The following is a 12,235-nucleotide window of genomic DNA, read 5'->3' on the forward strand; positions in this document are numbered from 1 at the left end:
TTCTAGTCATTCTCACCAAGACATCATCTGGAAGAATCCCACAAAAATGAAAGCTCACCTTTTATTATCATGTTCCTAATCAACTAAAAATAACCTTTAAATAGTTCCGAGGAAACACCCTTCGTGTCCACACATAACTGAACCAATAAGTGTAACAGAGAGCTGCTGAGTGTGGTCACTGATATACTTGAATGAAAACACCATTTTTGGGTGGGGCATGGTGTCATGCATTTTAATCCTAGCTCTCAAGGGGGCTAGCCTGATCTTCATAATGGATTCCAGGACAACCTGGACTGTGATACTCTCTCTCAAAATAAATAAATTTCAGAAAAGAAAATATCATTATTAAACTCATCACTTTGTACAAAGAGTATATGCTAATAAAAACTTTAATAAAAACATCAAGACTATATATCTAGACTTCTCAGAAGTCACAATTTAAAACACAAACAAAAAACCTAGCTCCTAGGTAGACAAGGTGCATATTACTATCAGAGCAATGTCAGTATCTGATTGGCTTTGTCCCACTAATTATCTTTCCTACTGTGGTAATTTCACATATGTTTTTTAAATATTCAATTTATTATTTTATGTGGATGAGTGTTTTGCCTGCATGCATTATATGAATACAGTTCCTGCTGCAGCCAAAAGAGGGTGACAGATCTCCTGAACTGGAGTTGTAGGTGGTTGAGAGCAAGCATGTGGGTACTAGGTACTGAACATGGGTTCTCTGTAAGTGCTTTTACCCATGGAGCCATTTCTGCTGAACTTTTATAACAAAAATTTGTGGTTAAATCTATAAAGAAAGAAAAAAGACTAAGTTTGGTGGGCATGATGTACCAAAAACCTAATTTCTGATATGATTTATTATTCAGTTATTAGGACCAATGTCTGAAGGACAGTATGTAACACACACATTGTCCTTCTAGAACGATTGTCATGACTTCTGCACATTTATTGAACATTTACTTACTACCAGGCATTCAATTAAATGCCTTATACTGATTGTCTCGGTTCATGTAAAAATTCTGTAAGAGTTTTTGTATGTAGAACATAAGAATATTTTGTATGTAGAACATGGGGCTCAACAGTTTAGTGACTTTTCCAAGGTCCAGAATGTCAGAGTCACAATTTGAATCCAGTTATATTGAACATCTATATTATGCTATATATTATGCAGCGAGAGATGAACATAATTTGTTATTAATACTCTTTCACATAGATAGTTGTTATTTGGGGGGAGGGCGTGTTTACTGATGTCAGCTCATGTGAGTCTTACCAGTCTGAATAAGGAGTAGCAAAATGAAAGACTGAGCTATGAGAAGGGTGAATACTGTGGGCTCCCCGAGCCTGCTTAGCACCCCAAGAAAGTGTGCAGACAGCTGGAGACAGGAGTCTCCCCAACACTGAGGACCCTAAGAGCTTGTCTCTGCTAATAGAGCCCCTCAACTCTTCCCCTGACCTTGTCATCCTCCTCCTCTCTCACCCCTCGATTAAGCCACATGGGTTCTCATTGGTTCAGGACTTGTATGTGGCGGTGGTCCATGGTGAGAGCTGTGGAGTATAAAAGCCAGATGATGTGGAAGTCTTACAATGTAGCTAGAGATAGAGCACTTGGCTCGAACTCACAAAGCCCTGGGTTCAACCCCCAGCGGCACAAGACATTTTTACAAAGGAGATTATTCTGTGAGTTCAGGATGGCAAACCCACAAGCTACCCCTGGCAACAGACCATGATGGTTCTATTAGATACACAGGCCAAGCACATGGGGATGTTTCCTTCAGGTAGCCAACAAGTTTCCTTCAAGTGTCCAATCATTCTTTCTTATGATGGGAACCTCAAGCAGAACTTTTAAAAATGATTGTGTTCTCAGAATTTTCTAAGAGAGAATCTTCCTTTTATTCTCTTTACATCGTTAAACAATAGAATAGATTTTATTGGTGGAAATTTTTAAGGAAAAGAAAGTTTTTGACTTACCAAATATAAGAGCATTGTATAGCATTGGATGATGTGAGCTATGTAGTTTAGAGTCTTTTCCAGGAATTTTAAGAGCTGCAAACTTAATTTTTTTAATAATACCGTGTTAACATATGTCTTAAATATATAGCAAAACTGTCATTGGGGGTGACAGGAAGAAACCGCTGATCTCCAAACTCTAAATGATGACTTTAAAATCAGTACCAGCAATATCTTAGACTTGGAAATCAGTTTTGAAAATTGATGAACATTATAAAATGTGCACAGGTGCTTCTTGATTCTGATTCACTCTCTGTGTTTAGCTAATATTGTAACACTTCTCAGCTTGCTTAGCATCTGGGATGAATCCATCAGCCATTTAAGCTCTGAGGAAAGCCCACCTGCTTCTACTCTCTGGGTCTTGAATAATGATAGGCCCTGCCTGAAGATAAGCTGGTGATAGTTCAAGCAGGGGTTTTCCTACCTGGCTTATCACTCTTCTCCTAAACCACAGCCTGCCTTTTGATAGCTCTAATAATTAATTTGGTCTTCTCTCTTTCTTCTCCCTCCCCGTTCTCCCTGTCTGTTCGCAGGTTATCTTGACGAATCAAATTACAACCCATCTGAGTGGAGCCCTCCCTTCTCAAGCAGACCTGGTGTCTCCGGCTGATGATTTGTCCCCGTCTGAAGGTAAGGGATCTGTCCTGGGGAGACTGAAACTTGACACTGACTTACAGCCTCCTGCCTCCTGCCTCCTGCCTCCTGGTGAGAGCTGGGAGACGTGGCTACCGGACTCTGGTCAGCACTGCTAGCTGGAGCCTGGTGATTTAGGCTTGGGCATCTTGCAGGGCAGCTGATCTATTCTTGTCTTTTGCTGGCTCTGAGTGAGTTCCCTTTGAGGCATCTTCATACTCATCCATCATTACACCATGGATGGAGTCTTGTTACCCCTCTGCGGTGCCCCCCTAACCAGGTGCTGACTCTTTCTGAGACTGATACTCCAGCATTGCCTTTACTGGTGGTCCCCTGTGGTGATCTCACCTTTTCTTTGTACCAGATACCTCTAGACTGTCTAAAAGCGTGCAGTGGTTCCATGCAGGTGATGTGACATTCCTGATCAGCTTTACAGAAGGAGCATGACAAGGTCTCCACAAGGGTGAATCTGCCCATTTTCTCTGCTACCTCCTACTAGCAAAGGTCAGACTGGCTTGAATTTTGAAGGCAGTGAGCCTTGAGTAGTTGGGGGAACTACATCAGCAGCCAGAAGGTGGTTTCTGATGTTGTTGACAGTCCTCCCCTGACATTTCTGGGCTCTTCTAGTAGCAGTTGAATTTGGGGCACAGCGCTATGGGCCTGAGTAGAAGCACACCCGTATTTTTCTAGCCCATCTTCCCTTTCTACTTTCTGAGAATTTGTCATGATGGAAGACAGGGGACTTTCAGGCCTGGCAAGGCTCCTGACTGCCTGGCCAGGTAGGTTTCCTGGACCACTTTAGTCGCAGCCTGGGAGCCCCACATGTCTGCTTCTTGGTGTTGTCCTTGGAGTGAAAGCTAATGACGTATTTGTGAAAGCTGTGAAGGGCTGTGTCCCTTCCTCCCTCCCTCAGTGCTCTGTCACCCTCCTGCCACCTGAGCTGAGTCTTGAACAAGCTGGAATTCACCTCTCCTTCAACTTCTCTCATCAAATCAGCTTCAGCTTTCTTTCCAAATATATCCTTCATGAGTTTCTTCATTTTCTTTGTAATTTGTGTTGTGATCAAGTGATTTATTAAAACTCATAATTGGTTCATTTTAATGAACCCTGTAAGTCCTTCTGTTTCCATTCTACTCTTTGGCTTCCTTCTAGGGTGTTTCCCTTCTACTCAGCTCGCTGAGGGTTGTCTTTTCTGAGGATGTGCTAAAAGAAGTGTGCCAATTTGAAAATATTCAGGGATTTGGGGTTTATTGTAACAACCATGCCATACAATATGGGGTTCAGCAAATGCAAAAACACCCGTATTTTTCTTTTTGAGTGGACCAGTTCCCAGAACCCCACTAAACAAGGTTAATCTTTCTTAACCGTTCAGGGTCGGCCCTCTCCTTGCTAGTCAACCTACTAAGTGCCTGAATGGAGCATCCGTGTCAAGTATGCAATCTTCTGATGCCCTTCCCTCTCTCTAGAGCAGCATTTCTCTTTGTCCTCTTCCCCTCTTCCCAAGGCCTTCAGGTTCAATGACTGCCTCTTGTATAGAGAGAGCCTCCTGGTCCATACTCCTGGTCCTTGTCTCTTCTCCCTCTATGCCTTCTCTACCTTCTCAGATATGTAAAGAAATGGTCTAAGAAGATTAACTTGGTAGATACTTCTTTCTGCTGCTAGAGATTAAATTTAGAACTACATGCATGTTATAATGGCAAGCCCTTTACCACTGAAATATATAACAAGTCTTTTTTGTTTGTTTGTTTGTTTGTTTGTTTGTTTCTTGAGACAGGGTTTCTCTGTGTAGCCCTGGCTTTCCTGGAACTCACTCTGTAGACCAGGCTGGCCTCGAACTCAGAAATCTGCCTACCTCTGCCTCCTGAGTGCTGGGATTAAAGGCGTGCGCCACCACTGCCCTGCAATAAGTCTTAAACTCCCAGATTCTCAGAGACACTCTATGCTGTATTCTTTTTGTGTTCATGCTTTATGTCGGTGACCGACAAAGGTTATAGGCATACTGGGAGCAGTAACTAGATATTAAGTGAGTACCACAGAAGTTAGTGACCAGTACTCTGCCTAAGTATGTCATTAAAAATCATTATGACTACATACACACACACACACACACACACACACACACACACACACACGCACACCATATGCACCATAAATCAATATATACAAACACACTCAAACACCATACATGCACACATCACACACACTCACAACATGTATATCATATAAACACTATATACAAACACACTCACAAACAATACATGCACATATTACACACACATACATACCCCACATACATATACTATATACACACTACACACAAACACACTCAGAAACAATACATGCACACATCACACACAGACAGATACATACCATATACGTATACCATACACACAATACACAAACACACTCATAAACCATACCTGCACACATCATACCCACACACGGCACACAAACACACTCACAAACCATACATACACACATCACACACACCATCTACATATACCATATACACACTATAAACACACTCACAAACCATACCTGCACACATCATACACACACAAAATGTACATATACCATATACACACTACAGACAAACACACTCACAAACCATACATGCACACACACACACACACACACACACACACACACACATTTGTTCAGCTCTGAGGAAATCGGAAGATTATCTTTCTTCTTTATTTGGAAATAAGTTCTCAGATTCCTGCTTTATATTAAGCAAAGTGGAATGAAATGGAGGGGGAAGAACTGCCTTTGGACTCACTCTAGTGTAATGGCAACAGGAAAATGATAGCAGCAAAGGAAGTTCCTAGCTCCTCCTTAGGTTACTAACTGTTCCTGACTATGAAACCCTAACGGGGATTGAAGCAGTTGGGGTTGTGTTTGTTTGTTTTGTTTTTAAAGGTATTTTTCTTGTATAGATAAATAGGTAAAGAAGATGTGGGAATGTTTTAACCAAAGTCTAAAATGGAGTCACTTACCAGCAAGTTAAAATGAACAGATTTTGGCTGGGGAAAACACTTGCCTAATGCTCATGAGACAGCGACAGTCTGTCCCGAGAACTTCAGACAAAGAGGTGGGGGTCATTTCTTAGAACATTCATTCCTGATCAAACCAATTGTGATGGTCCCTAAATTCCTATGAGAGAGAGATGAGAAATATATGGCACAAAATTCTTGTGGTTTCAGTCCTTTATTTGGTCACTTTTGCCTATGTGCTAACTAATGACTATGGGAAAATCTTTTCATCACTTTGGACCTTAGTTTCTTCTTCTGCCTGATGTTAGTTTGAAGTGAATGATTGCTTGAGTTCTTTTCAGTCCTGACAGGGTGAGGTGGGTCTGCAGATGGGAAGCACCCAGCCGCGGGTGGCTCTTCTGTTTCACAGAGTAAACCTGTAATGGATTTCAGCTGCAGAACAGAGGCCCTTGCTTAAACAGTGTTCACTTGAAAACCGTTGTAGGATGAGAGCACACAGCCAAGAGCAGCCAGCAATAAAATGATCTGGGTTGACCTGAGAGGCACCCAGCAGGGGTTGATCTGGGAAATGAAGTCCCTTCTGCTCTGCTGCAGAGAAGGGAGTACAAGTGACCTGGTCCAACTGAGCCATCTCTTCTGCCCAAGCTGATCCTGTGCTATTAATATCTGCCAGCTGCAAGCCCAGAGCATCCCCTGCTGAGATCAAAGGAGCCCCTATCTTAGCTGGAACAAGGTCATCTGCACAGGGCTATAAAAGTAAGTCCTGGCTGGCTACAAGGATGGCTATGGGGGAGGAGAAGTCAGGAGATGGGAGGCACTCTGTGCTACTTTAATCTCAGCTGACCAGCTGTTGCCCTCCCAGTGTTTGTAGAGTTGAGAGTTCTTTGTTTTTGCATTGCTGCCTCTGCCTTATTCAATTTGTGCCTGAGTTGTTGTCTGGATTAAGCACACCTAGTGTTCACAGTTTGGGTCCCCAATATGAGTCCCTGCATTGCCGTTTCATTCCAGTGTTGACTTAACAGCTCTGAGGTGGGAAGGCCAAAGAAGGGAGGAGTGGACTCCATAGGCCTTTCCTAACCTACTCCTGCCCTACACAGCTTGTGTCTTAAGAAGGAATAAGAGGGCACATTCAGTTAATTGGCGTTTTGCAGCCTGCCTTTCACGAACTATCTCATTAATTCAAGAAAATAGAGCTTTCTGGGTCCATGCAAAGTCATCCCAGCCCAGGGTGTTTCTTACTCTCTCTGGGTTGCATACACTTCTGTTTGGCTATATGTTCATATGGAAGAGATACAAAGAGAATAAGGGACAGACAACCCCAGAAACAAATATGGAATAAGAAAGAAGCAATATAGAAAGAGGGGTGTGTGTGTCAAGCCTGCCAAAGTGTCTGTGCTAACTAGAGCAGCCTCAACAATGAGGTCATTTGCCTGACTGTACAGTAGAATTAAAATCCCACCGGTTGGTTGCGCTTTAGACCCCCTTACTGTCTGACAATAATATCAGAGCTGGAAAAGACTTCAGGGTTGTTCTATTTGTCCAGCCCATCATTTCACAAATGAGACCAAGTTTTTGTTTTTGTTTTTAAGATTTTTATTGTTTTATGTTTTCCGTAATTCTAGACCTGAGTAGGTATTGTTATTCAAAGCGACTTTTCCGGATATTGTTTTAATGGTGAAAATCCTGATATACAAGCTATCAGAAATCATTCAACGGTTATTGCAACTCTTCTGATTCTTAGCTCTTCCAGTTCTTCCTTGCAGCGACCCAGAAGAGACCGTGGGTGGCTGGGCCTCAGCCACAGGGACTCTCTTTCCTCACATTGGTCATTAGGGAAAGGATCTAATGATCTAGCTGCCCATAAATGCCTATCCTATTCTGACCTGGGATCTGAGCAGAACTGATCCAAGTCCCCATACACTGGGGCATGGTTGGTAGGTGACATTGATGTGTAGTAGCAAGACTGGAGGTCTGCTCAACCCTCACCTTTAACTTGCTCTCTTCTGATAGTTTGGGAGGGTAGCAGTTAGTTTTCAATATGGTGACATGTCAGGCCCACTTGAGGAGTCCCAAGTAGCTTCATGGGATGGAAGACATTACCGGGCTGCCATCCCAGTGTTCCGGCATCTGGCATGCTGGTATCTTCTTATCTCTGTTAGTAGCCTTTGGTTGACTATAGCACATGGAAAGTAAAACTTGAAAGTGCATGGAAGGGTCAAAGACAGAACCAAAGAAAAAATAAAATGTGCTTCTTACCAGAACCAGGAGTGGTTTTTAGTTTTAGAGCTGGAAGCCTTTCTATTCCTGCTGCAGTCAAGGGAATTGATGGCTGATTTCATTTGCAAGAGAAAGTATTTTGGGATTCAAATTCCCTAACAAGCCACCCTTGCAAAAAGCTGGAGTCCATTTGAAAGATTATATGCAAGTGTGTGTGGCTTGTGTGTCTTTTAAAATAAATTTAGCAAGCAAAAGCAGCTCAGAATGGTTGGGGCGAATCGGGGACTCGTGGTTGTGAAAGAAGCAGACTTCAAAGCGAGGTATGAATTCTCTAGTTTTATTTCCACTCTTGCTTTCCAGCTGGCTCTGCTCTGGATTTACTGCAGGATGTTTGAAAATGCGGCTCCCTGCTAATCTCAGACTGTTGCTGTGATCAATGCTTTTCTTTCATTTCCGATAAAAAACACTGGTGTTTCTGCTTAAATTGTGTGTGCTTTCAGCTTTATTATTTTAGTTGTGATTTATTGTTCTGCATTACCCAAATTTGTAATCCATTAACCACAAACTTTTGGGTGGGTTGGTCAAGTTAGCCAACTCTCTCCACATGTTAGCTCCAAGGCCCTTCAGAGTTCAAGCTCACACTGGAATTCATAGGTTTGTGTAGATCATGTAGACAGGGATGTGGGTGGAGCAGGTTCACACCCACTACTGGGGGTATGGTGCATGGCTATAATTGGTGCTTTGAAAGCATCAGGTGTCCCTGTGTGATTTTGAGGTTAATATTAACAATGATTGTCAACAGCATTTAATTAGCATTTTCATAGTACTATAAATTGTCTTAAAATGATAAATGCCTTAGTCCACCTCAAGCAACTGGAGCATGAAAAGGAGAAGAAGACTGCTCAAAGGCCACACCATGAGTGGAAGGGTGGTGCCAGGGACAGGAGTCACCGTGCTTCCCATGAAACCTTAGATTTGGACATCACAGCTTCTTTGGAGTGAGTTTTGGATAAAGATATTTAAAGGACCCAGTGATCTTTCAGTTTTTATTCCAAAGCCACAGACATATGTCAACACACAGGGCGTTCATGTGTTTCTCTTCCCAAGGGCATACATATTTGCCCACGCCACACATTCCCTGCAGTCTAGAATCTACAGTGCTTGCCTGTGCCTATATTACTTCCAGCAACTGTTTAGATGCCATGGAAAGTCTAATTTATAGAGGAAAAAAAAAAAGATTAAAAGCACACAAAAAATGTGTGGTGTTTGGCTACAGAAAGTCTAAATATTGTGTAAGGCAGGGGACACTGGAGTTGAGAGGAGGCTGGTACAGCCTACAAATGTCAGAAAAGTCATAAATCTCCAGAGGGAGGGGAACTGAGTGAGGGCTCTCAGTAAGGAGGCCAAAGGGGATATAGAACCATGACTGAAGGATCAAAGGAGAGGGGAACATTAAAGCCAAGTACTGGGACGTCCGCTTAGCCATGAGCTCAGTACACTTTTGGTGAAGGAAGACACAGTTGAAGCCCAGGTGGAAGATAGCCACACTGGATGACAGTCAGAAAGAACAGTCTTTGGATAGTTTTGTAAGACCTGGATATGTGAGGTTTTGGTTTTGTTTTGTCCTGTTTAAATTTCTTAAATTATATTTCTTTATGTTTGTCTGCATGCATGTGTATGTGTGTGGCACAATGCAGTACACACACGTGGGCAGGCCAAAAAAGAACTGTGGGAGTTGGTTCTTTCCTTCTATCATGTGGGTTCCTGGGATAAAATTCATTATCAGGCTTGGTGAGCCTCTTTTACCCACTAAGCCAAAGTATAGACCTTGTTTTGCTTTAAGATAGGGTTTTACTACCTCGTCCAGGTTGGCCTTAAATTTGTGATCCTCCTGCCTCTGCCTCCCAGGTACTGAGATTATATGTATCCATCATAGCATCCGGCTCTGGGATAAGTGTTGTGAAAGTACTTCCCCTATTTTCAGAGCCTTTTACCATCTAAAATTTACTCTCTGGTTTCCCAGGTCTGCACATGTTTTTGTTAAGGGCTCAGGGTCAAGAAGACTGAGGGGATTCAGTCATCAGAACCAAGCTTTGTCAGTTGCCTCCATGCAGAGGTAACAAGGCCAAAGAGAATGGTATGATCCTGGAGGCTTTTCAGTTGGAAGGGATCTCTGAGAGGATATCCTTATTGACCATCAACATAGAGAGTTCTATACCAAGGGTGGGACACCAATAAGTCAAACTGATGGCAGAAGGAGAAAGTAGCTAATTTGTTTAGTGTTGTGTGTAATGTGTAAAGTACTTTCAAAATGCATTTATAGAATTGACTGGCAGAGTGTCACAATGTCCAGTGGAGTAGTATATCCTAAGAACAGCCCAGATAAACTCTGACATAGGTTCTTGTGTCCATTCCTTCCACAGCCATATGCTCTAGAAGATGGAGAACACCCCTAATTAGATCTGCTCTTCAGTAAAAAATATGGAGGACTTGCATTTCTCCAGTAGAACCTTTCTTCTAGTGGTTTGTGAACTTTATCTAGAAGGTTTATTAATATACACGTTCCTGCGCTTCTACTCCTAGACTTCCAGTTGATCTGGGTAAAAAACAAAGAATTTATAGGTCAACCAAATTCTGAGCCTTTGAGAATAGGATAGTGTTGGTCCAGAGGTCACAATTTAAGGACCACTGTTTGTTCAGTAAGTCTCTATGGGAAACATCTCCAGGATCAAGACAGATGTGTTTTCATCTGAATTTTCACCAATGGTGCTTCCTGTAGGCTGGGACAGAGGATACAAAGACAGTCTTGGAACTCTTGAAAGTAAGAACAGAAGAAAGCCCATGAATATGTGGTCCGGGTGACCTGCTATGTCTATGCATCATTTATCCTTTCACTCAGTGAGTTGGAACTGAGAAGTCTTATGACAAGTGGAAGGTTCAATGCTATTCTCCCTGTATGAGCACCCATGAAGTGGGGTAGGTTCCCTTTATATAGAGACAGCATAACATCTAACGGGGGCCTGACCTTGCCCAGTTGAGCATGTGTTAGGTAAGTTTGATAATAGGGCTGACTCCTTTTTTTTTTTTTTAAAGATTTATTTATTTATTTATTTTATGTATGTGAGTACACTCTCACTATCTTCAGACACACTAGAAGAGGACATCAGACCCCATTACAGATGGTTGTGAGCCATCATGTGGTTGCTGGGAATTGAACTCAGGACCTCTGGAAAAGCAGCCAATGCTCTTATCCGCTGAGCCATCTCTTCAGTCCCTGACTCCTTCTTTCAGTCCTGTCTGCTCTCAGTGTCCTCTCCTTTGAGAGTTTAGTCTTAATTGCCTCTCATGAGCTCATGCCTTTAAGACAATGTACTGTGATATAAAATAAAACAAAATAAAATAAAATCATTGTCTTTCTGTCCCCAAACAGCTATCTGGCTCCTCCTTGACCCATTGTTTGTTTGTTTGTTTTATGCTTTACAACAAGCCCTAAAGTTTATCTTCCTGGGAAAGAAAGATCTCTTTTGTTTATCCATAAATCTCTACTTAGTCTTTTTGTTTGTTTGTTTTGTTTTGTTTTTTCGAGACAGGGTTTCTCTGTATAGCCTTGGCTGTCCTGGAACTCACTTTGTAGACCAGGCTGACCTCGAACTCAGAAATCNNCCTGCCTCTGCCTCCCAAGTGCTGGGATTAAAGGCGTGTGCCACCACACCCGGCTTTTTTTTTTTTTTTTTTTGGTTTCTACTTAGTCTTAATTATTAATTGTTTTAAATATGGGCCCTAATCTAACTCTACTAATTTTTCTTCATAGTCATAAACATATAAAAGAAGCACATTAGCACAGACTATATAGTCCATGATCAGCATCACCTATCAACTGCTTAGGACAGCGCAAAGGTGGAAGAGCCGGTTGTCAGCCAAGGAACTGAAATTCATACACTGTAAATTCTCCACCTACAAGCTGTATCCTTGCTATAATTTTAAATAAGCTGGAGCAAAATTGCTATCTTCAGGAGAGGTTCTCCAGTTATGAGCTAAGTGTAATTTGTGTGTGTATGTGTGTGTGTGTGTGTTTGTGTGTATGTGTGTTTCAAGCAGTTGTTGAGTTGATTTTCTTAATTATATCTCCATTAGATTCATAAAAAACCAGCTAAGAGAACCCAGATTTCCTAGCAGTACCACTTCTAGCTATAAAAGATGGATATTCACAATGTGATCAGGAAACGAATGGAACAGACTGTTCCGTTTTAAAATATGATATATAAGTGATTGAAAATGCCAAAAATAAGCTGAGTGTGAGGCTGCATGCCTATAATTCCAACATGAGGAGGCTGAGGCAGGAGGATCAAAAGTTGAAGACCTTCCTAGGCTACCCA

The 12,235-nt window shown here is 42.0% G+C and overlaps 1 protein-coding gene across 1 annotated transcript in view; it reads left to right on the forward strand.

Moving 5' to 3' along the window:
- The window catches only part of Rad51b (RAD51 paralog B), a 528,672-nt gene that overhangs the window by 370,814 nt on the left and 145,623 nt on the right, over positions 1 to 12,235 (forward strand). Inside the window, exon 8 of the mRNA XM_021202264.1 lies at positions 2,550 to 2,646. Coding sequence (XP_021057923.1) covers positions 2,550 to 2,646 — 97 coding nt within the window. The remainder of the gene's footprint in view (positions 1 to 2,549; positions 2,647 to 12,235) is intronic.

This window comes from Mus pahari, chromosome 7 (assembly GCF_900095145.1).
Source record: "Mus pahari chromosome 7, PAHARI_EIJ_v1.1, whole genome shotgun sequence".
Taxonomy (NCBI): Eukaryota; Metazoa; Chordata; class Mammalia; order Rodentia; family Muridae; genus Mus; species Mus pahari.